The sequence below is a fragment of the Mytilus edulis genome, chromosome 9, assembly GCF_963676685.1.
Source record: "Mytilus edulis chromosome 9, xbMytEdul2.2, whole genome shotgun sequence".
Lineage (NCBI taxonomy): Eukaryota > Metazoa > Mollusca > Bivalvia > Mytilida > Mytilidae > Mytilus > Mytilus edulis.
The window spans coordinates 3,670,869-3,695,986 of NC_092352.1; the positions used below are offsets into that span (position 1 = coordinate 3,670,869).

Below are 25,118 nucleotides of genomic sequence, written 5' to 3' on the forward strand. Positions count from 1 at the left end.
TTTCGTTATAACACTCAGCTGGATGAAACTTTATTAGAATATTACCCGGTACGCTAAGATGTCAAAACAATATTTTGATAATCCAAAATGCCCGCCGTTGTCATGGAAACTGGGGCCAAGTTTTGCATTGACCCTATGGAAAAATGCATAAAATCTGCATTTTCTCAGAGAGTATTGCAACAAAGTAAATGAAACTGCATTGATATATAACATGACATGTGGCAATGAGATGTCTGCTTTTAGAATTTTGGAATTATCTACTGTAACCATGGTTGCAGGACAAATGTTCAAAATTTCCAAAAAAAATCAAAATGCTGCAAACTGGATGAAACTTTACAGAAATAGTGACTGACATGTGCGGAGTTGCATTTTGAAGTTGGAATTTCCAAAATGGCTGCCGTAACCATGGAAACAGCAAAATTGTCCAAAATTTCAAAATGCTCCAAACTTAATGAAATTTTACAAAAATGATGACTTGCATGTGGAAATGCACTCTTTGACTTTGAAATTTTCAAAATGGCTGCGGCTCGCCTGGCAATGGGGGGACGAGGGTGCCATCCGTTATTGCTAGCAATTACAAATCTAGTTATTTTTATTTTTCTTCCACGCTTTTTGTCCAGGCCATATCTTGGCACTGTATGATCGAATGGTCATGGAACTATACCATAATGTTACCCAGCATATGAAGTTTTGCAAACAGGGTATGGCATCATCAAGATGGCTGCCGTTGCCATGGAAACTGATAAAATGTGAAAAAAAATGCAAATTCTAAATCTTTCATTATAAGACCTAGCTGGATGAAACTTTATGGTAATGTTCCTTGGTATGTCTAGATGTTGTTACAATATTAGGAAATTCCTAAATGGCCGCCATTGTCATGGAAACAGGGCGAAAGTTTAACATTGGCCCTATGGGAAAACACATTGAAGCTGAATTTCTTGCAACTATATCAGTATCAAACCTTCTAAAACTTCATGGATATGTAACATGGCATGTCCCAAAGTGGCACCTGTCTTTGGAATTTTGGAAATGGTACCCGTTACCATGGAAATAGCAAAAATTTCAAAAAATTCAAAATGCACCAAAATTGATGAAACTTTACAAGAATGTTAATAGACATCTGTAGATGAGCTCTTTGACTTTGGAATTTTCAAAATGGCTGCCGCTCACCTGGCAATGGGGGAAGGGTGCCATCCGCTATTGCTTGCAATGGCAAATCTAGTTATTATTATTATTATTATTTTTCTTCCACCTAATTTTGTCCGGCAGTTTTCTTAGAGCCAAAGGAACCAATCTGAATGATGGTGCACTATAACAAGGAACCCTGACTGTCCAGTTGCAGTGCAACTTTGGAACTAAAAAATGGTTGCCATCACCATGGAAACCGAAAAATAATGGAAAATTTCAGTTTTTGGTTTTGATGAATTATTTGGAAATGCTTTGACTTACAATCATTATATTTTGATACAATGTAGGTGCCGGGCATATACTGGTTTTGGATGATTTTGGCAATCATTGGAACTACTATGTTGCCATGGGAACTACACCAAAAATTTCAAAAATATGAAAATGCTCCAAATTTTTTGAAACTTTAGCATAACGATGAGCAACTTTGGTAGATGTGGAATTTGGCGTTGGAATTTCCAAAATGTCTGCCGTTACCATGGAAACAGTGCATAAGTGTCAAAATGCTCTAAAAACTTCAGGGTTTGGTGAATAATTTTGATATGCTTGAACTTGAAATCAACAAATTTTTACACAATATAGTTATCCACTATATATAGGTTTTGATTGATTTTGACAATCATTGGAACTACTCTGTTACCATGGATACAGGATCAAATATCTCAAAAATTTCAAAATGCTCCAAAATTGATGAAACTTAATATGATAGTTGACTGGCAAGTCTGGATGAGACTTTTGACTTTGGAATTTCCAAAATGGCCACTGTTGCCATGGAAACTGGAAAAATGTCAAAAATTCTCAAAATACTTTGAACTTAATGAAACTTGATATTATTGTTAACTGGCAAGTACAGATGAGACTATTGACTTTGAAATTTTCAAATGGCTGCCGCTTAGTGGCAATGGGGGGAAGGGTGACATCCGCTATTGCTTGCAATGGCAAATCTAGTTAAGTCTCCCAAACAAAGTTTGGAGACTTATTGTTTTTGCTCAGGTTTTTTTATTCTTCTTCTTCCGCCACTTTAAAAAATGAACTTGTCCGCAGCGTTTCTCCAAAACCGCTTGTCAGATTAACGTAGGATTTCATAAAAGGGTAGACTAATATGTCTATGTGAGCCATCAATCTTTCGTTTGTGCATTGGGGTCTTTTAAGGGGTATTTTGGGGGTAGAAAGGAGGGTGGGGTTTACTATAGAACCCTATGGGATTTTATTTTCCAAATTTTTCAAATGAATATAACTTAAAAACTGTAAGTGATAGATACATGCAGTCTTCAGAAATGATTAAAGGACCATAAAACAAATCACATGTAATAAAGGGGGAGTCCATGGGGGGTCATCCCCACCCCCTTCAATTTGAGAATATGCTTTTATCTTGTAAACGGTCCAGATCCCCACCCCTAAACCATATATATTCTTGAATGGGACCATAAAACAAATCAAATGAAATTAAAGGGAGGTTCCCGGGGGTCATCCCCACCCCGTTCAATTTGAGAATGTGCTATTATCTTGTAAACGGTGCAGATCCCCACCCCTAAACCATATATATTCTTGTAGGGGACAATAAAACAAAAGAAATAAAATAAAAGGGAAGTTCCTAGGGGGTCACCCCAACCCCTCTTGTTTGAAAACTTGTAAACGGTCAACATCCCCACCCCTAAACCATATATATTCTTGTATGGGACAATAAAACAAATCACATGAAATTAAATTTAAGTTCCTGGGGGTCACCCTCCAACCCGTTCAATTTGAGAATGTACTATTATCTTGTAAACGGTCCAGATCCCCACCCCTAAACCATATATATTCTTGTAGGGGACAATAAAACAAATAAAATAAAATAAAAGGGAAGTCCCTAGGGGGTCACCCCACCCCTTCTTGTTTGAAAACTTGTAAACGGTCAACATCCCCACCCCTAAACCGTATATATTCTTGTATGGGACAATAAAACAAATCACATGATATTAAATTTAAGTTCCTGGGGGTCAACCCCCAACCCGTTCAATTTGAGAATGTACTATTATCTTGTAAACGGTCCAGATCCCCATCCCTGAACCATATATATTCTTGTAGGGGACAATAAAACAAATGAAATAAAATAAAAGGGAAGTCCTTAATGGGTCACCCCACCCCTTCTTGTTTGAAAACTTGTAAACGGTCAACATCCCCACCCCTAAACCGTATATATTCTTGTATGGGACAATAAAGGTAATCAAATGAAATTTAAGGGAAGTGTCTGGGGTCGTCCCTACCTTGTTCAATTTGAGAATGTGCTATTATCTTGTATGGGACAAAAATTCAAATCAAATGAACATGGGACCAGATGAATGGAGAGTTATTGGAGCCTTGTTTGGGAGACTTCGTAACAGCATCCTGTTACAATTACTTCTTGTTATTTTATGATATGGTACAAAAATCATCTTAAAAAATAGATTCAGTTTGGCCCCAGATGACTTTTAAAATGTTTATATTATTGAAAAGCTCCAAATTATCTCCCTTTGGTGCAAAAATGCCATTTATTTGGCATTAGGATTGAAATATCTTCTTTAGTTCATCGGTGACCTATGTTTTTTATTTTTGTTTTCAAATAAGCTTTACATAAACTAAATAATTGTAAAAGGAGTAGGTCTGGTAAGGACCGATTTTGGCCTCAAATTTCAGGTTCATCTGACGAAAAATTTTGACCACTTTTTATACACTTAAGTGTCTCTTTCATTTGAATCAATTAATTTATGTGAAAGATTTGAACTGATTCAGTCATTAAAAACTATCCGATTCAAGCTCAAATATGAAAAATCTACCAAATATGCCGAAAAATGTCACTTTTCATATGGTTTTTGTCAAAAATGAAAGTGGCCGCATCCGTGTTCATCCTCATCCTTTATATATGTTATGTATTATCATAAAATACAACTTAGGTTTCAATATTAAGGATGAACACGAATGCGGCCACTTTCGTTTTACACGAAAACCGTCTAAAATTTAACTAAAATGCTTGAATTGTGAAGATTTCAGTAATTTAGCTTGACTTAATGGTGCTAGTACCTGATATATATGCATTGTATTGTCAAAAACAGCCCATATCTATGTAGCAGACGCATTCTACTGTCCAATAAATAACTGAAAGTTTACATTTTAACAATTTTGTAAAACTGCTATATTTTGGGGCCAAAAAGGAGTCTTACTGGACCTACTCCTTTAAGCGATTTCTGTAATTTAGTTCTTTTTTTATTTTAATATTACCTTTATTTCTCCTATTAGTTCAGCAGAAAAAAAGGACATTTTCAAAAATGTATGCTTCTTTTAAAGGCAGATTGTGAGCTTAAATGAACAGTGACCCCATTTTTATATTTCGTTTTTCTATTAAGTATATGATAAAGTTTATTTATGAAAAAATATAGCGAAATCTTATATTACAAAAAAATATAAAATTAATCAAAATTATAGACTACAAAATTTTTCTATGTTTAGTTATTCTGAATCTGAATAAAAGAAGATATGACCAAATGAGACTTTATGACACAAAAATAAGTCAACACCTGCCAACATTTTAAAATGGACATGGAGGTTTTATGTGCAATATGGCTCTCATAGTCCTACAAAACCTTCAGGGGACCTTCAAATATATTTTAATGTTGCTTATTTGCTTCTTTATACTTATAAAACCTATATAGCCATTTTGACTCTGGACAAAAAGTCACTTTGAAATTTTTAGAATTCAATGTTGAATGATAACTATACCTTTTTTAGGATGAGTTACCTGCCCTTTGCTTTTATGATGTATGTGATGGCCTAGAAATCAATGACAGAGATGGCAGCTTTTACAATGACAAAGAGGCCCAGTTTATAATGTTTCTGATTGAGGTACTGGTTGACCGAGATGTAGATCCTGTCAGGATTGGAGTTATCTCCCTCTATAAATCTCAGATGTATAAAATTACAAACTTGCTAGGCAGCAATAAGTAAGTATAAAATTAACCTTCACTTCGACTGCTGAAAAATGGTATTACAAAAGTATTGAAAAAATAGAAGGAGTCCATAAAAAGGAACAAAATCAAACATTAGACTTTTAATCAACGAACAAAATAAATTGAAAACAATTCATATCCGTGACTTATACTGATAGTAAGTGAAAGCTACAAAAGTTATAAGATTTGTCTCAGTATAGGTTTGCTAAGCTTAAATTTCCAGTAACTACTAGCTAACGTACAAAGTGACAAGGATTCAAAATTAGGAAAAGCTGTTGTCAATCCACATGGACAAAGTTAATGCATTTGTGATACCTTTCTATGATTTGTGAATTAACTTTTTATTTTGACAGAAACTGTAAAGAGTTGAAGGGTGTAATGGTTTCTACAGTTGATGCTTTCCAAGGAGGAGAGAGAGATGTGATCATCCTGTCGTGTGTCAGAACCAGAAATGTGGGATTTATTGATAATGAAAAGTATGCTGGATTTCTACAATATTTAATCATTTTATCAGTTAAATTTTTTAAACCATTTTGCCTAAAACCAGTCCAGTGAAAACAGATATCAATTAATTAGGCCATTCGTTATCTCGTATGAATTGTTTTACACTTGTTATTTCGTGGCCTTTTATAGCTGACTATGTGGTATTGGCTTTGTTCATTGTTGAAAGCTGTACGATGACCTATAGTTTTTAATTTCTCTATCATTGGTCTCATGTGAAGAGTTGTCTTATTTGCTATAATACCACATCTTCTTTTTCACATAAAGCATGTTATAATTTGAATATTTAAATTCAGTTTAAGTTGCTGGTTGAGATGACTGCATTTTGTCTTGCCTTGATGAATTTTACATGTATAGGTTTGTGATTAGGTCAGTTCAACTTTATTAGAATCCACTAGTGTTTGTTCAATGATATATGGTATGTAGTTGTTTTAGCATTGATGTATTTCATTTCCATGGAGATTGTTTGGCCTGGTTTCTTTAGTTATGGTTCATTGACTTTAAATATTTTGCATAACTTGATCGTATTGTTATTTTAATTTCAACATTTGCATTTTACCATCTAATAACAAAAAGACAAGATATAAATCTGTGTTAACAGTTTATATTTTTAAAAGATATTAAAAAATGAAGAAAAAATCATGACCATATACAGAAGTTTTATTTGTAACACAAAATAAAATTAAATTTTTTATGAGATACTATGATTTCACAGGAGAACCAATGTTGCCTTGACTAGAGCCAAACATCATCTGTTGATTGTTGGTAATGAAAATAACCTGACCAAGAATAAATTGTGGCATCAAATTTTACAGCAATGTAAAGGTAAGATACACTGTACAGCTGTGTTTGTTACGTAAACAAACACTTATACACAAAAACCTACATATGAAGGTACACACATACAGATACCAGTATCAGAAAGGGAGGGATTTTTTTGGTGAAGGTGTACACAGACGTGCCACTGGAATGGGTCACCTTTTAAATATATCTATATGGCACAGTTTGTCTTTTGTAGGAGTTATAAGACTTTGAACTTAGGAATCTATTAAGATTTTGTTTACCAAGGGAGAATGTTGGGAGATGGGATGGGATATATGATGATGCTCACAGGTTTTTTTTAATCAAGGCTAAGTAATGGTAATTGGCCCGCATTTATCTGAAAATTTGTATGCCTTTAAAAGTTTGAAATGCATCTAGAAATTGAAAATTGATAAATGGAGCATTCATACTTTCAGAGATTTATACAATCAATTGAAAAGTTTTGAATATAGAACATTATATTGTTTCCAAAAATATATGTTATTGTCAGAAGCATTTCTATTTCCATGACATGAAAATATAAAGGTTCCAGATTCGTTATAGCTGTCTAAATCATTTTAGCATGATTGATTTTTTCTGGGAGCATGCTCAACCTGATTTTGAACAATAGCTTGGATACCATTTGTATAAAAGCTAGAAGATGTGCAATGATTGCTATGGACAAAACACTCCAAGTAAATAAAAAAATAAGATGTGGAACAATTTTTAATTAGACAATACTCTATTGGAGACAAACAGACGTAACAGTTGTTTAGGTTGTTTTTAGAAAGTCCCTCTCAGGAAGTCCTTCACTTCTAACCCCTGACATAACATCAATATCAATGCCAAAACATTCTCATATGTATTGTCTTTATATTGCAGCCTGTTTACATTAAATAGGCCATCAAACATATTTAAAAACTTGACAAACTTTATTTTTTTATAGATTCCAGTCTCCAAGGATTACAGAGTGCAGATATTATACGAGAAAGATTCAAATTAGAACCTAAACCAACGGAAAGTTCACAGAAGAAAAAACGTAACCATAACAACCAAGAAATGTTAACAGATGATGCTTCCAGTAGTCCACCAATGTCTCTTACAGGTATATATTTAGAATGCTACTTCATTGAGTTTATTAATGGGAAGTGAAATTTGTTCATATTTCAGTCCTAGTCAAGAGCCAGTTACCAACTACCATCATTGAAACGACAGATGATTATGTTAATTTGCTTACTGCTGTTATCCAGAAGTGTTTTATGTTCTCTGTTGCTGTAAATACTGTTTGTTTCCTATTTAAAAAAAAACAATTGTTCATAGGTTTTGTCTCTTGTTATTTTTCCCTCTGTTAAATGTTATATTTATTGATAAGGACTTTCCATTTTGAATGTTCCTTGGAGTTCAGTATTTTTGTGATTTTACTTTTTATTATGTATTTTGTAGATTCCTGTAAATCATCATTATCGACAGATAGTCCTAATATACAGCAACTGGTCCCTGAATCTGTATCATTAGAGAAAGGGGACCAGTGTTCAGAAGAGATGGACTTTCAGGAAGATCTGACTTATCGGATACCAGGTAGTGCTGGTCTTGGACAAAGGAGAAAGAGGAGAAAAATAGACCCGTCTTTGTTGGAGGACGATGAAAACATTAACAGTGATGATGAAGAACTGCCTAATATATTTAATTCCTGACGAAACTAAATTTTCTATTGAAGAGTATATGTTGTTTAGTCTAGAAATACAGGGTAGACAATACATATTTTATACACAGATATTTTGTATTATAAGCCAGGTTGGTTATGAAATTTGAAATTGAGCTCCATAAAGGTCATATCTTATGCATATGAAGTTTTGTATAAGAGATATTTATTATGATAAATCGTACATTTATGTTGTTTTAAATGGATTATTGTTGTATAAGATTAAATTATGAGTCTGTTGTTATAGAAAAGTATAATTTTGATTCTGAAAAATATCTACAATATTTATGTTTTTGTTTTGTTTAGTCCCAAATGCTCAGAAATAAACTAGATTCCAATTTCAAGTTGAATTTAATGAACAGTTGAATTTAATCAGTTGACATATTGTTATTTTGGAGAAATTAAACTCATCAAAGATACCATGATTGAGATTTGGTATTTGCGCCAAACATGCGTTTCAACTACAAAAGACTCATCAGTGACGCTTCAATTAAAAAAAAAGTTAAAATGACCAAAAAAAGAATTAAATTAAATTTGAATACGAGCATTTGGTATTGTCCAAGGTACAGTTAGTGCTGTCAGCATCTGTTTGTTTGTATTTTTCATTCTTCTGATTGTTTCCATCAAATAATGTTGATTCATTAGATTCTCCCAGTATAGCACGAAATAACATGACAATGGTGTTTACTATGTATATAATAGAGCCTTTATACTTCAGAAGGTTGAAACTATAGCACGAATTCCATGACAATGGTGTTTACTATGTATATAATAAAGCCTTTATACTTCAGAAGGTTGAACAAATTGATGCTTTATATCCTTGAAAAACAGTCACCTTATTTGACACAGTTTTCATGTGTTATATGTCCATTAGCTGTCATCTCATTTTCATATTTTAGTGACTGCTTAAATTATGTTTTTTCGGAAAGTGAATTTATCAGATGAGTAATAGAAAGTAAAATATCAAAAACACAGAGCTCTGAGAAAAATTCTAAATGGAAAGTCCCTAAGCAAATGTAAAAATCAAAAGCTCAAACATACCAAACTAATGCATAACAACTGTTTTATTCCTGTCTTAGTACAGATAACGTCTTTTAAAAGTTGTAAATTTAGTTGATTATACCTGGTTTTATAGCTAGCTAAACCTCCCACAGTCGCATCATATTTCATTATATTGACAATGATGTGTGAACAAAACAGATTATATAAGCAACATGTTAACTATATATAATGTATGGTGTTCATGACTGATCATCTGACCGTAAATTAATTTTTATGGTTTAGTTATAATGAAGTTTTTTGGTTAAGTTTGCGTCCTTGATACTTTTAGCAGAAGTTGGTGTATTGAGTGTTTGAAATAATTCGAATGTGTGCATTTCTGTTCTTCTGGCATGTGTCCATATATTGATCATTGATAATGTCAAATTGATATGATACTTTTATTTAACTTTGTCTGAAACATACATTTAGTAATCATCTGTAGAGCAAGCAGAATCTTTAAGTCTGTATCATATCTTGACTTACAACTAGAAATTCACAATGAGGGTCGGTTGAAAACAAAACTTTACGACAAAGAGATGATTTCAGGTACCCAATTGTGAACTTTCAATTTCTAAGTAGTAGTCCAAGCAGCGCCTGCATATGAAATATATATCTGCCAATTGATACGATATTTTATTATTTCTCTTATCATGATTTCCTTGATAGGGGTTGCTACACACGTAGAAGCTATTAAAACAAATGGTGAAGTTGAAATCTGCTGTTCGTTTATTTTATGGACGCCATCATGAGTTGGTTGACCGTTATGGAATATCCGTTTCAAGTATCATGATATCGGATATGTCCCTTATGTCATAACTGCAATCCTGTTCCATTTTCACGAATGTGACCTACCGAATTAGACTATTTACAGGGTTGTAATAACATGAGCAACACGAGGGGTGCCTTATGTGGAGCAAAGTATCTTCTAGAGCACCTGAGATAATCCCCAGTTTCTGGTGGGGTTTGTATTGCTTAGTCTTTAGTTTTCCAAGTTTTGTCTGTACTATAATTTGTCCGTTTGTCTTTTTCTTTTTTAGCCATGGCGTTGTCAGTTTATTTTCGGTCTAGTGAGTTTGAATGTCCCTCTGGTATCTTTCGCCCTTCTTTTATCAGACACTAAGCAGTTCTTTAACCATAGTTCGTTCATGGTATGATTTTCTAGTGTAAATGTCTGACTAGCAGTTTCTGTATGACATTGGACTTTTGTTTTGTTTATTGCTCAATGTTAAATTTGTGTGGTTTGGTCTGGTTCTTGGATACTTTAAATAATATGACCACTATATCTGGTGTATGTAGTAATGGTAAGGTGTACATGTCTGACTGGTATGTTTCATCTTCACCTAATTTTTGATCAAGTATAAAATAGAATTAAAATATAAAAAATATTATTTATTACACTTATACTGAAGAGTTGATCTTGATCAGAAATGATTTCATCACCACAAAATCTGTAAAGCCGCAAATGAACATTAAGCTTTGATACATGTAAGCATTATAGTTTATAACCGCTAGTCATTTGCTGGCTCAACACATATGTGAAGTATGATGATAATTGTGAAATTGTTCTAGACGTGATCACTATTATAGGTACAGTCCGCCCCATGGTAAGTACTAATAGGTTTGTTTATAATGGAAGTAAATCCTTCACTTTTCAGAAACTGCATAACCTCTGCCTCATAATCTCGTTTGAAGACGACGGGGTCACGTGCTAGAACAAATAAAGTGGCCTTCAAATTGTCAGACACTAGAGCGTATTGATATTTGTTGTCTGGTCCAAACGTTGCAGGTCCAAGTTTCATCACCCAGTCTGAAACAAGTGCAACAGTTTAGTTTTAATTAAATGATAATATAAAAAAGATGCACATGTCGAGTCCCGTATTGTATCGAATAAGAAATTGGTGATTCACTGAAAATTACTTAAGGAAGCTTTTGGAATTTTGGTAAGATTTTCGGAATCCTCTGGTTTTATCCATTTGAATGCCTGAACAAAATTTGCCCGGTGACCCCCATTTTTCTTTTTATAATTCTTTTACACGTATAATGATAAGCTGTCTGTTAAAGTCTTATAAAATTTAAATTACTTTTTAATAATTTTTGAGGACTTAAACTTGTCAATGATTATGCTATGAAAAGTCAAGAGAGGACCTATATATTTTTTTTGCTCTTTTGATTCCTTTATTAATCCCATATCAATATATGCTAGTGTTTTGAAAAGTTAATTACTTTGAAACTGAGAAGCCAGCTCCCTTAATGTTCTTGTGCCACCTCTCTGCAAATTATCACAAATCAAAATACGGGTTTTATCTATTGTTGAGCAGTTTAGTGACCAATTGTTGGTCTGAAGGATAGTTCATAGACAATGATTTATCTACGTGCAAATATTTGTCAAATCACGAATGAAGATAAGAAGTGGTATTGCTTCAACGGAAACATTGAATATGGACATTTTAAAGCAGAACAATCATTATAGCTGCAGTTGTTATTATATATTCTACTTACAAGGTGCATTAAATCCTACTGTTTCTAGATGGACGGTTAATTTTCCGACATCTTTGGTGGGTGTAGCATATCCATGTATAACTTTCAGGTCTCCCTTAGCTTCACTGAGTCTCTCAGAGTTAAGGACATTAATATGTCCACTTCCATCTGTTGACATTGTATCTGAAGAAACATAAATACAATGTGTAGACTACTTTTACATGTATGAAAAAATTAAAAGTGTGATCAAAAATTTGTATTAATTATTTTGGGTGATTTGGATTGTTATATACAGTACTTTCCTGTATCAGTTTAATGAAGGTAATAATAACTGTATTTTATATGTTACGGTTTTACTACAAGCCCCCTTCACTTCTCAAGAATAAATAAACATTCTTTTTATGACATACCGAGGGATAGGTGTGTCTGGATTAGAAACCCGAATACCGGACATGCTCAACATACAAAAATAAAGTTTGAATATTTAAAAACTCACTTTTGGGGGGCAATCAAGAAGGAGGGAAAGTTAGGATCCCCCCGTTTGTTTTTTTAGATCAATGCCTTAGAAAAGAGACATATGACTAGGATAAAAAATTTACCTCAAATCAAAGGAGTATTCAAAGTGGTTTTTTTTAATTGAAAATAGGTGTGTCTGGATTAGAAACCCTTATACCGGACACGCTCAACATACAAAAATAAAGTTTGAATATTTAAGAAATCACTTTTGGGGGGCAATCAAGAAGGACGGAAAGTTAGGATCCCCCCTTTTGTTTTTTAGATCAATGCCTTAGAAAAGAGACATATGACTAGGATAAAAAATTTACCTCAAATCAAAGGAGTATTCAAAGTGTTTTTTTTTAATTGAAAATAGATGCTTAATATTTTTCCGCTATTTGAATTTACTTTATGTGTTTTTTTTTATATCCTAAACAAACTTGTAGTGAACACTTTAAGTTATTTCTTGTGTACATGTTATTTTAAAAATAATCAATTTCTATTGTTATGAATAACAATGAACAATATGTTTAGGATGTAGACATGGTAGAAGCAGTGGTTTCCAGAAACGCTGCACGTAACACCCTGTGGTAAAAAAAACCATTGTTATTCAAAACAATAATAGAATAGATCTATTCAATGTTTCAGAAAAAGTATAACAATAGAACTTGGGATTAATGTATTTTCAAAACGGATATAAATTCTTATAAGATTAAATTTTTGACGGAAGTATTTTTTTTTTTTCCATTTTAAACAAAAGAAAAGGCTTAATAAACAACAATTAACTAGAATAAAACTTACAATCCGCAGTTACACACACGGCTTTTCTTTCGAATGTAGCATAAACAGATTGGCTAGCGTACATTTGGAACCATCTTCCTAAATATTTGTTCACGTCCAGTTGTGTCACCGTAGTTACTGCAGAGCCTAATCCAAACGAATCCAGCAGGAAACCTGACACTACAGGCAATAACACAGTTGTAAGTAGAATGGTATACATTTTGTTCTGTGTGGGTCTTGTATAACAGTTTGGTTTTATAGTATTGGTTGTGTAATAACTGGACGGGTCATGTCACCTGACACGAGTCTTTAACAGGTCTTTGACAACGTGATGATAAGAATTGTAAACTTACATAAACTTACCGTGTTTGGAAAATTGTGAAATACAATAATAGTAAGATGTCATTACAGTTAGCGAAAACGATCAGCTATAGAAATATACGAGTTTTGATAATATCAGAGGATGTTCGTGTTTTTACACATTTATTTATTCCCTTTTCTGCCAAACCGTTGCCGGCTGGTTTTATGCAATAAATTAATCAGAAAGGTAAGAAATGGAATGCAGCATTTACTCGATCCACACCCATGATTATAAGGCAGACTGAAATTAAATAAATAAGCTTTCGTTGGGTTAAATCAATATCACTCTTATCAATTATATGGTCTCCTGTTTAACAAAAACTTGTATTTGGCACAACTTTTTTTAAGTTTAGGTCCTCAATGCTCTTCAACTTTGTACTTTGGCTTTATAACTATTTTGATCTGAGCGTCACTGATGAGTCTCATGTATACGAAACACTCGTCTGGTTTATTAAATTATAAATCATGGTACCTTTGATAACCTCTTATGAAGTTAAACAGCCGATAAACGAAAAACGGCATCGTTCTTAATTTGTGACATGTATAAAAGGCATGTTTTGAACATGTCTATCAATGCATTATTTTAAGATTGAGATGTGATTAAATGGACAGAATGGTTTTAATTGTTAGTGAAATAAAATGATATTTAAATTAAAGTCAGTTTTCAAATGCCTTTTTTACCTAGAGCGTTGCAAAAAGTAATATCACAAAAATACCAAACTCTGAGAAAAATTGAAAACGGAAAGTCCCTAATTAATGGCAAAATCAAAAACTCAAACACACGAAACGAATGGATAATAACTGTCTGATATGATTTGATATGCTTCACATGATTTGTTCTTAAAGTAATAGATTTCGTTATACTTGAAACTTAAAAAAATATAATTTATTTTAGATTGTTTATTTAGATTTGTTTATTTGTTAGTTCAAATACAGGTACATGTCATTAATCGAATTATAGAAGGATAAGACAAGACCAAGATATATAAATAGTACGTGCAAACACCATTCAATCATAAAAAAACGAGTGCATGTGAGAAACTCGAAGTTCATCACTGACCTTGTGGAGTACTGGAAAATCGGAATAAATCAGGCACCCCTATTAAACTCAACGTAGATACCAGGATTGAGATTTTGTATTTGAGTCAGACAATCGTTTCGTCTACAAAAGACTCATCAGTGAGGCTCAAATCAAAAAAGGTTAAAAAGACCAAATAAAGTACGAATGTAAATAGTGTTGAGTTCCTGACACAGAGATTCAGTGGATTACTAGCCCTTTCAATAGCTTTTCAACATATATATACTCATTTACTATTATTGAAGTAATACATATATCAATTGGAAGTGTCAAAACAATAGTTATCAAAGGTACCAGGATTATAAAATTGGCCTAAGACGGTCTTACTAATATATCATACCATAGTATTCCAAAAGCTGGATTTAATGGATGTAAAGAAGGTCACATTCTAGTTCATCGAAAAGTGTGTCAATACACCCACATCAATTGACCCAAGGTGAATAACAATGAAACTCGAGAGTAACCGATTACACGACCTTTGTCAAAAGACTCGGTTGAATTCACACTATTGCCACTTGAATAATCTAATAAATAACGACATCTGCATTCTGTAGGTTAAAGTGAAGTTCCCCAAATCTTGAAGAAGCTTCTACTTTATCCCAAAACGCTATCGATTGTACATTAGGCCAAATTGTTTTTACACTTCCTATTTATATATATATATATTACTTCAATAACAGTTAATGTGGTTTAAATTCAATAAAATTTTTAAACGCTTCAGCGAATGTATTTTGTATTAGCGTTTGTTTTCTGTTGACCATATTTCTGTAATTGTATATATATGTAAGTATATGAACATGTATTATTCTACTTGTTATTAAATCGTAAGACAATAAAGCATACATTTATTCAACCCTATATGTAGATAAAAGTGATAAGTTGCCTTGAACAGGCAGTGTGTTGAGGTCATCTCTTTCCTGTAGTTAAAAAGTGTGAAACAGTATACATTAATACTAGAACATGGCGATGCAATTTGATGGAAAGAGAGCTCTCGTTACCGGTGCTGGCAAAGGTAAGTGTATTTGGATTTGTATTGATGGTTCTATAAATCAGAAAAAATAGGTGTAAAGTAATACAATGTAATAATTATATATTATGTTCTTGTTCATCAACTCAAACGAACATAAAATATTTATAAACAGAAAACCAAACACTATTTGGGATATCAGCTCGCCTGGACAGTACAGTTAAGCATGTTTATTCATTTTATTTACAATATATGAATATTTGTCTGCACGCCCGTAGCCGCTGCTTCAACATATCATATTCCAATTATACACAATCTACCAATCTACAAAAGAAATATCTTTATTAACAATCTTTTCAAGCATGTATAATTTTAAAAAAACATCCACATCAATCATAAGCATGAATACATCAATTTACAGTATTGACAAAATAAAAAGTGGGTGGGTGGTGTCAAATGACCAGACTGAACTGTCCGAAATGCAAGCGTCGAATGACACATAATTACACACAGATTTACCGTTACAATTCTTCCCGCTTATATTAGCTCGTGAAATACTCATTACTCTAGAGTATACCTTAAACCGGTATATCTAGTCATGTGACAAATGTCACAACAAATAAACGTGTTCTTTATAACATTGATAAATAGATCAGGTTTCTCCTAACAATTATATTTGCTGTATCATCAATTTAGGTCCGCTGCTGATTTAGTGGTTTGTAATAGATATTTGGAATGGGGATCGGGTAGGGCTAAACCGATTGCATGTTAAGGTCATCGTATTTTTTGGAATAATGAACAACACTCAACCTGACAGAATAAGCTTACAGCACTACCCCGCCATGCTAAACAAACAGCCTGATTTATGAACAAAATAAGGAGATGAACAAATCTAGATATTTATAAAACCACAATCGCTAAATTTCAGACTCCTGACTTGGAATATGCAAAGACAATGTGGCGGAGATAATCATACGTGCGACTGCTCAATCATCAACCGATCTGGGACAGTGGTAAAGTTGATATGTTTCCCTCGGTTTTAGTTTGTAACCCGGCTTTGTTTACTCTCAATCGATTTATGACTTTTTGAACAGTGGTATACTACTGTTGCCTTTGTGTATCATAACACAATAGTAGAAAAACTGTAAAACGATGTTGAAAATAGTTTGACTCATAAGGAAAAAAAGCTTACTATAGACAAAAGACACAAAATACCAAGCTAACAGAGCTCGCAGCTCGAAGCTAGTTTAAATCCAACAACAACTGATAAACAAATCGTGTTTTCTATACTAAAGTATTTTTCCGGCAAATGAAATAGTTTTAAAGACGCCATAAAGTTTGGAGACTTGTGTAGACGAAACGCGCGTCTGGCGTACTAAATTATAAGCGAGGTTACACCTTTGATAACTTTTTTTGGACATTTCATGACCTTTTTCAATGCCAAATATAATTATCACAAGTGTTCATAACTATAGGAATGCATATGTAGTTATTTGATGATTTATTTATAATTATTGATAATACCGAAACACTATTCAAAGAGCGCATACCAGTATTAAATGTTAACGTATTAGTCAAATTTTATTCAAATGATCGATACGTTTACATACTACTCGTCAACTTCAAAAATAGGATCAAAGAGGTAAGGAATGACGAAATTATGAATATTTTACCCAAAAAGTGGAACCAAATCTAAGATCGATAACACTGATATGTCTTTACCTCTCACTATAATCTATGTAAAGCATTGAACAAATTCTAGGATTTTAAGTTAACGAATCGAGATGACGTTTGAATATATGTGATATTACGATACAGTATAATATGTTGTATTTTATCATTTTTTTTTAACATGACACCTGATGTTTTAGTTGCATGCTAGGATAAACTCATTTAAAGAATTGTGTTCATAAATTTTAAATCTGATGTTTGAAACTTCTTAAGACTTCAGTATGAACATAAATATTATTTCGTTTCAAAAACAGATGAAATTGTACTGCGATATAAATTTTAGGATTTGGTCGAGCTATTGCGAAAAAGTTAGCAGAATGTGGAGCAGAAACATTTGCACTTAGTAGAACACAGGCTGATTTGGATAGTTTAAAATTGGAGGTAAATATGTAGATTAAACGGCAGATAATTAAAAATAGAACCAGACGTAACTTAATGTTAACATATGATGTATACGAATACATTTTCAGGAAGTATTTGTTTTTATACTTAAATAATAGAAATATCTCAATACCTCATATAAAAATAAGTTCATCTTTTTTATTATTTGTTGGGAATAAGAAATGCAATCAACAGCTAACAAACATCTTGCATACCGTAAAACAGGTAAAATCAATTGAATAAGAAGAGAAAAGGGAAATTGGGGTTATTTCTTAACAATTGATATAGAAGCAGTTGTGTATTGTATTTCTGCTACGTAATGTTGTCATTTTTGCGGTATTTGTAACTTTGTCATAAAAGCGGGAATTTTGGCTAGACATAAAACCAGGTTCAACCCACATTTTTTCTCAAAATGTCCTGAACCTAGTCAAGAATATGGAAGTTGTAAAATAGTCCGTCCCTATATATGTTTGCGCTTGGTTTTGTTGTAGTTCAGTTTAGTCTGTTGTTGCGTTAGCTTTCTCTTACAGTTGATGTGTGTCACTCGGTTTTGGTATGTGACCCGGATTTGTTTTAGAATTATAACTATTGAACAGCGGTATGCTACTGTTGCCTTTAATAAGGTACAAAACATCAGCGTGATTAACATGAACCCAAAAGATTAGGATAAATCAAGAGATGAAGTAAGTAAGATCGGCCACATATACCTAATGTTTTATAATACTGGTGTTAACTGTTTTAGGTGCCACATATCAACATTATTAACGTAGTCTTACAAGACTGGAATGAAACCAGATATGAAGTCAGTAAGATCGGTCACATATATCTACTCGCTCATGGTACTGGTGTTTTCTGTTTTAGGTACCAACTATCAACATACTTAATGTAGACCTACTTGACTGGGATAAAACAAGAGAGGAGGTCAGTAAGATCGGACACATAGACCTACTGGTCAACAATGCTGGTGTATCTAAGAAGTCATCATTCATCAATACTCCAAAAGAAAACATTGACATGTAAGATATTGAACATGAATGACGTTTAAAGAATAAATAAATTTTGTAATACATTTAAGGAGTCATTTCTTATAATTTAATTCTAAATTCCATTTTAAACCGTAGAAAACCATGAAAAAACGTTGATGACGTCACGGTCACATGACTAAATTATGTCTATGGATTGATAACCAAATAACGTCAGCCAATCAGAAGACGCCTTATTTCCAAAATTAAATTATTGTAATATCAATGTAATTGTTACATGATGTGTAATACATTGTAGGACTTAAATTCAATCGGTTCATGAGGAGTAGACGTATTTCTAAACCTTATATTTAAGCTGCTGTTATTCAATGATGGCATCTGAACTTTTTGATACGCCATTTACCTTCGGGTATTTGCAAGTTTGAAACAAGACATAATGTTTCTTTAATTACTGTTGCTTTCATGTTATATACAAATAGTTGAGAAGATATAAGATATATTTTTTTCTTTTTAGTTAGTATTCGTATACATTTTGAATTGTATTTCGAAATAAAATTTATGTTTCCCTGGATCAGGATTACTTGATCACAAATGTACCAATCCTTTCATACTATCAATTGTTAATCAATAAATCATTTATTGTTTATTTTTAGTCGTACTATTTGCCCAGTATAAACTAAATCCCATTGATACTTTTTAATATGTGATCTTACTTTTCTTATTTCGATTACAGGATGTTTGACGTCAACTTTAAAGGAACTTTCAACGTGTCTCAGGTAAAGTTTTTTTTTTAATTTTTATTATTTATGACTGCTTATTTACAATATAATATACACACATATAATAGCAACATATAATAAATAAATCTATTGGTATTATCTTATCAATATAACTTTCTTTGAGAGAGAGAGAGAGAGAGAGAGAGAGAGAGAGAGAGAGAGAGAGAGAGAGAGAGAGAGAGAGAGAGAGAGAGAGAGAGAGAGAGAGAGAGAGAGAGAGAGAGAGAGAGAGAGAGAGAGAGAGAGAGAGTTTTTTTATAGTAAGAAAAAGAGTATTTCCTGCATTGCCTTTTGATATTTTTGCAATGTTTCCAAACAAAAAAACTTCTTTTGTAAAAAGAACACTAATTCCGTTGTTCAGAAACCAATTTTCCATCTGTTCTAATGATAATTAGGTATGTTCATATTACCAAAATAAATGGTCTAATGTTTCAATCTCTCTTTTACAAAATGTACAATTAGGATTATCATAAATCTTAATTTTATGAAGAAATTTATTTGTAGCTAAGATTCGATGATTGAATCTATACTGTAGCCACTGTAACTTAGTATTATTTGTGACAACAAATGGCATTTTATTAAAAAAAAAAACCAATGAAATGAGGTCTGGTGGGTTGGATATTTTGTAGACCAGCACGGGACTTACAACGGATTAATATGATTAGTTTAACTAAAGAAATCATTTATTTAACTGATACGATTTGTTACATCAGGACTGATATATATTACAAATATAGAGTTTGTTAATAAACTGTGCCACAAATTAAAACAGGTAGAATGTACTTAGTTTGTCATCATGGAAGTTTGCATAGAACTTTTTGTTACTAATAAAAATTATGAAGACATCACAAATCAAACTATCCAATGAAAAAGCAAGTAAGGTTAACACAGATTTTACGATATAAAGTTTGAAAGCAGACGATTTGTTTAGATGGAATATTATGATCATTGTAGGTTATTGCTAAGAAAATGATAGACATTGGAAAAGGTGGAAGTATAGTTAACTTGTCCAGTACCATGTCTGAAAAAGCTTTAGCTAATGGATGTGTCTATTCTACAACAAAATCAGCTGTTGATATGTTAACTAAATGTATGGCATTAGAACTAGGACCTCATAATGTAGGTATAGCTCATTTATACTGATGAATAATTCATTAAAGAACCTACTGAAAAGGGTATTAATCGAAGTCCTCACGCATTGACTTTGTTTGACTAGTTTTATATAATATGTTTTTGCCATTTAATACCAAGGAAATGCATTCCATTCTGAAACATCTGAGTTCAATTGGGTTTTGGTGTAGAAATGTGTTGCATAATCTTGAGTCTGGAAAATAGTGTGTACAAAATGTTGTTCCTATTTCCTTTTGGTCATGGTGTTATCTGTGTTTTGTTTGTGAAATATTGTTGGTCGTCTTATTTCCTTTTGTTCAAATCTGTGTAGTGTTTGTTGGAATAAAAATCGACTTATTTCCTTTTGTTTATGTTGTTATTTGTGTAGTGTTGTGTGAATTATCATTGAATATCATTTGTCTTATTTTCTTTGTATTGTCAAAGTGTTATCTGTGTAGTGAAATGTTGTTTCCTCATATTTCCTTTTTACTTTAGTTTCACCTTTTTTATTTAATTTTTTTTTTGTAAAAATGTATGTTATGTAAGCTGTATTGCTTTCGAATACTAGTAAAGTATTATTATTATTCTTTGACTAACGATTTTATATTTTCCATTAGTATGAGTCTTGTGTAGCCGAAACGCGCGTCTGGCGTCTTTAATTATAAGCCTATGTACCTTTGATACTATTAACACCGGTGGGTGGATGCCACTGCTGGTGGATGTTTCGTCATCGAGGATACCAACAGCCTCGTAGTCAACATTCGGTGTTGACATAAATATCAATAATATATATAAAAAAAAGAAGATGTGGTATGATTGCCAACTCTCCACAATAGACCAAAATGACACAGAAATTAACAAATATAGGTAACCGTTCGGCCTACAATAATGAGTAAAGCCAATTCCGCATGGTCAGCTAACAAAGACCCGAAATTACAATGTAAAACATTTCTAACGAGAAAATTAACAGCCTTATCGATGTACGAAAAATAAACGAAAACCAAAATGAAACACATAAACAAACGACAACCATTGAATTACAGGCTCCTGACTTGGGACAGGTACATACATACAAAATTTGGCGGGGTTAAACATGTTATTGGGATCCGAACCCTCTCCTAACCTGGGACAGTGGTATAACAGTACAACATGAGAACGAACTATAAAATTCAATTAAAAAAAACCTTTACTCATCAGATGGACAAACATACAAGTGGACGTGGCCGGGTACTTGTACATTCCAACAACAAAATAAAACACACTAGGTACAGATCTGAGAGTACTCGCAGTTAACTGACAGCTAGCTTTGGTAATTTTAATAAATTTCCTGTTTACAAAAGTATGAATTTGTCGAAATTCTAAGGATTTTCTTATCCCAGGCATTATTTACCTTAGCCGTAATTGGCACAACTTTTGGGGATTTTTTGTCCTCAATGCTCCTGAACTTTGTACCTATTTTGACCTGAGCGTCACTGATGATTCTTTTGTAGATGAAACGCGTGTGTGTCGTATTAATTAAATTATAAGCCTGGTACCTTTGATACCTATTGGTAACGTCTCTCCTTTCAAATAACAAAAGGTATTCATATAAAATATTATGTATATTGTCTGACCCTGTTTTCAGCCACTGGAAAAATACTGTTTTTTAAAAAAAGCAAGTTATGATTTGTAGTAAGCAGCAGATTCTTGCATATTTTAATTTTTTTGTTATGATATATTATTTCGTTTGATACTTTAGATTAGAGTGAATGCAATTAATCCTACTGTGGTGTGGACGGATTTGACATTGCAATACAAGGACGAGTTAATGCCACTGCTTGCATTGACACCAATGGGAAGATTTCCAGGTAAAAATAAAGGCGATCAATCCTTCTATGGTGTGGACGAAACGTACAAGACAACAAGATATGTCATTCAGTTTCTAGTAAATATTTATCATAAAAGACATCATCATGAGACGGAGTTTGTTTTGTTGAAACAATGTTATGTGTTGTGACGGCAGCACCATTTTGTTGATTTTATCAATAATCAAAATCCAAACCGCGAAGTAGGTCCGATATTAAACCGGCCATATTTACTAAAAAATGAAGAAAGAAAAACGGGAACCAAATGCATCTTCTGACTTGCTGACTTCTGTATATACCGACACATTAAGAATAGGATGGGGCTCAATCCTAACCTAACATAGAACAATGATGTAACAAACAGAAAGCACCGATTTACCCGTAGTTACGGAAAGCTAGTTTAAACCCAACTACACCTAACAAACAAATTAAATTCCACGATTAAATTACAAATATGTACGCACTCAAAGGAATAATGTAAACATGTCACAAAGCGAGAAAATAAACCCAATATGTACCCAAAATCATCGCCCCTAAAATCGAATCACTGGCTACTCGTCCACATTTTCTGTTTTGACGTAATTAAGAAATAATTGATGCAAGGTATACTTTATTGTAGTTTGAACATGGGTAGGCATTATATTCGTGATTATATTTGCCCGAGCGATAGTGGGGCTAAAATAACACGAATATAATGCGTGACCATGTTAAAACTACAATAAAGTATAGGTTGCATCAATTATTTCGATTCTGATAAGAACAATTCAGGTAATTGCTATGTCCGATCTGTATAAGTGTAGAGCTTTGTGTAGGCTCTTTCATGATTTTCCCTTTTTTGTGAGTAAAGAGGAAAACGGCGAGCACTGTGAATTTTCAATAGGAGGAGCTTTGAACAGCCTGCATGAAAGGTTGTCGTATCTAGGTCAATACATGTATGTCAATTTCGGAAGGCAACACATAACAGTCATAATAAATGAATTAGTAACAACATGTGCATCATTTAAGAGATATATATCAAGAAATATATCAAGTGCATACTAATTTGATAATATTCATTATTCTGCAGTGGTTAATATACGCATGTGCAAACAAGTTTTATTTGATTTAGAGCATGGGTTTATTCACAAAGCGAAAGAAGCATGTCATATTAGAAAAATAAAGGCAACAGTAGTATACCGCTGTTCAAAATTCATAAATCGATAGAGAAAAAACAAATCTTGGTTACAAACTAAAACTGAGGGAAACGTATCAAATATAAAAGAACTACGACATAACAGAGACACAACACCGAAATGTAACACACACAGAAACGAACTATAATGTAACAATGGCCATTTTTCAGACTTGGTACAGGGTATTTTATGAAAAAATGGTGGGTTGATCCTGGTTTGTGGCTACAAAACATCCCGCTTTAATTGCAGTGTTAATTATAACATTAAAATGACAACATTACACAACATTACACGACCGGGTTACAATAACTAAACAAATAAATGTGAGAAAATATAGGCCAGAGAAACAAACGAATAATAGCCATTAAAAGGTAACAGGTTAACAAATATTTTTATACGCCAGACGTGCGCTACGTCCACACAAAACTATGCTCAGATGTAAAAAGTTTGAAAGCCATAACAACTACAAAATTGAAGATCGCCGAGGACCAAAAGTTCCAAAAAGTTGTGAGGCCAGGGTTATCCGCTTGGGACAAAAACATCATTATTATCAAGAATACTACATAGTGTTGCAAACAGTAAATTTTATAAAATGACTATATAATAGATATACATGATTAAACTGAATAGCTGAAACTAGCTATAGAATAAAAAAAGAATACATTACAGAATCACAGCTCTGTTAGTCATAGTCAATGCAACGACCAAAGTGACGTCACATATAAATTTCTAAACGTGTTCCAAAAATTAAGAAATAATTTGGAGGGAATTCAAGATTAGATTTGTATGCCTTATCTAACTTATATTAATAACAGTGAAAATTATACTACTAATTAATATTTAATTGTAGTAGTAGAAAAACTATTTTTCAGAGATAGAAGACGTAGTTAATGCCGTTGTGTTTTTACTGAGTGACCAGAGTGGAATGATTTCTGGTGAATGTCTCCGACTTGATGGAGGATTAGGTGTACATTGACAAATGATCACGTGTATTCACGTATTAAATAAATGCTTCAAATTAACATGCCACATACATAGAACCTGTAATGCCCTAATCTTAATCACAAAAAAAATAAAAAAATCCAGTTATTCTGTAATGAGCAATAAATGATATGAATAGATACATATATAGGTTGCAATTCTGTAAAGATAGACAATGCAATTTCCTCTAGGACCTCCTTTTGCGACTAAAACTGTAACACTTTTACTATGAAGTTTAATGAAAAATAATATACCAGAACGGAAAGTTTATATTTGCACTACTATTTTATTCAATGGTCAAAATATAGGGCTGTGCGGCATATTTTCAACATTTAAGGGTTTAAACTTATACTAAAATTCTGTACTACCCATATCTCTATTTTTTTACCTTCTAAGAATTAAAATTTAGGCGCAACCATGTTTTTCTATACTGGTTACATTCCCAAGTGATGTCTCTATGAGATATAACACAGAGATCATAAATGGGAACCAGTACGTTAACAAACTAACATATCTATGAATATTAATATTACCCCAAAAGAGGCGTGGATTTAGAAACAGCTGTCTTTACAAAGTGCAACCTATAGTTTTAGTACGTATAATCAATAAAAGCATGATAAACAAATTAAAGACGAGTTGTGCAATATGCTACACATGGACGTCACAAAGCATTCTTAAGTTTGTTTTTATAGTAAAAGAACTTTTGGTTTCTGGAACTTAAAAAAAATGTTATTTATTTTTAAATTTTCATCTCTTTTTTATTTTTTCCTATTTGTGCGTTGAA

At 32.7% G+C, this 25,118-nt stretch overlaps 3 protein-coding genes across 3 annotated transcripts in view; 2 read left to right on the forward strand and 1 right to left on the reverse strand.

Annotated features, from left to right (window-relative positions):
- The window catches only part of LOC139487508 (uncharacterized), a 66,434-nt gene extending 57,991 nt beyond the window's left edge, over window positions 1–8,443 (forward strand). Inside the window, exons 28-32 of the mRNA XM_071272360.1 lie at window positions 4,933–5,144; window positions 5,504–5,626; window positions 6,367–6,476; window positions 7,399–7,557; window positions 7,896–8,443. Coding sequence (XP_071128461.1) covers window positions 4,933–5,144; window positions 5,504–5,626; window positions 6,367–6,476; window positions 7,399–7,557; window positions 7,896–8,146 — 855 coding nt within the window. The 3' untranslated portion in view covers window positions 8,147–8,443. The remainder of the gene's footprint in view (window positions 1–4,932; window positions 5,145–5,503; window positions 5,627–6,366; window positions 6,477–7,398; window positions 7,558–7,895) is intronic.
- Window positions 8,444–10,569: 2,126 nt separating this feature from the next.
- LOC139487513 (outer membrane lipoprotein Blc-like) lies at window positions 10,570–13,182 on the reverse strand. The gene is made up of 3 exons (XM_071272372.1): window positions 12,970–13,182; window positions 11,695–11,856; window positions 10,570–11,002 (listed from the first exon to the last, which is right to left on the reverse strand). The coding sequence occupies exons 1-3, from the start codon at window positions 13,166–13,168 to the stop codon at window positions 10,761–10,763; spliced, it is 603 nt and encodes a 200-aa protein (XP_071128473.1). The 5' UTR covers window positions 13,169–13,182; the 3' UTR covers window positions 10,570–10,760.
- Window positions 13,016–24,375, forward strand: LOC139487511 (D-erythrulose reductase-like). Its single transcript, XM_071272368.1, has 8 exons — window positions 13,016–13,148; window positions 15,252–15,398; window positions 17,368–17,465; window positions 18,327–18,481; window positions 19,182–19,224; window positions 20,182–20,346; window positions 22,076–22,184; window positions 24,226–24,375. Exons 2-8 carry the CDS (start codon window positions 15,347–15,349, stop codon window positions 24,327–24,329), a joined length of 726 nt encoding a protein of 241 aa, XP_071128469.1. The 5' UTR covers window positions 13,016–13,148; window positions 15,252–15,346; the 3' UTR covers window positions 24,330–24,375.
- Window positions 24,376–25,118: the final 743 nt, after the last annotated feature.

What these genes read in the sequence shown, in the direction of transcription:
- LOC139487511 (XM_071272368.1), top strand. Translation starts at nt 15,347, where the DNA reads ATGGCGATGCAATTTGATGGAAAGAGAGCTCTCGTTACCGGTGCTGGC. An exon ending in TGGATAGTTTAAAATTGGAG is followed by an intron (nt 17,466 to 18,326) that starts GTAAATATGTAG and finishes TTTCTGTTTTAG; the next exon opens with GTACCAACTATCAACATACT. An exon ending in TAGAACTAGGACCTCATAAT is followed by an intron (nt 20,347 to 22,075) that starts GTAGGTATAGCT and finishes TTGATACTTTAG; the next exon opens with ATTAGAGTGAATGCAATTAA.
- LOC139487513 (XM_071272372.1), bottom strand. Translation starts at nt 13,168, where the DNA reads ATGTATACCATTCTACTTACAACTGTGTTATTGCCTGTAGTGTCAGGT. An exon ending in CGTGTGTGTAACTGCGGATT is followed by an intron (nt 11,857 to 12,969) that starts GTAAGTTTTATT and finishes ATGTTTCTTCAG; the next exon opens with ATACAATGTCAACAGATGGA. An exon ending in AGTAGGATTTAATGCACCTT is followed by an intron (nt 11,003 to 11,694) that starts GTAAGTAGAATA and finishes CACTTGTTTCAG; the next exon opens with ACTGGGTGATGAAACTTGGA.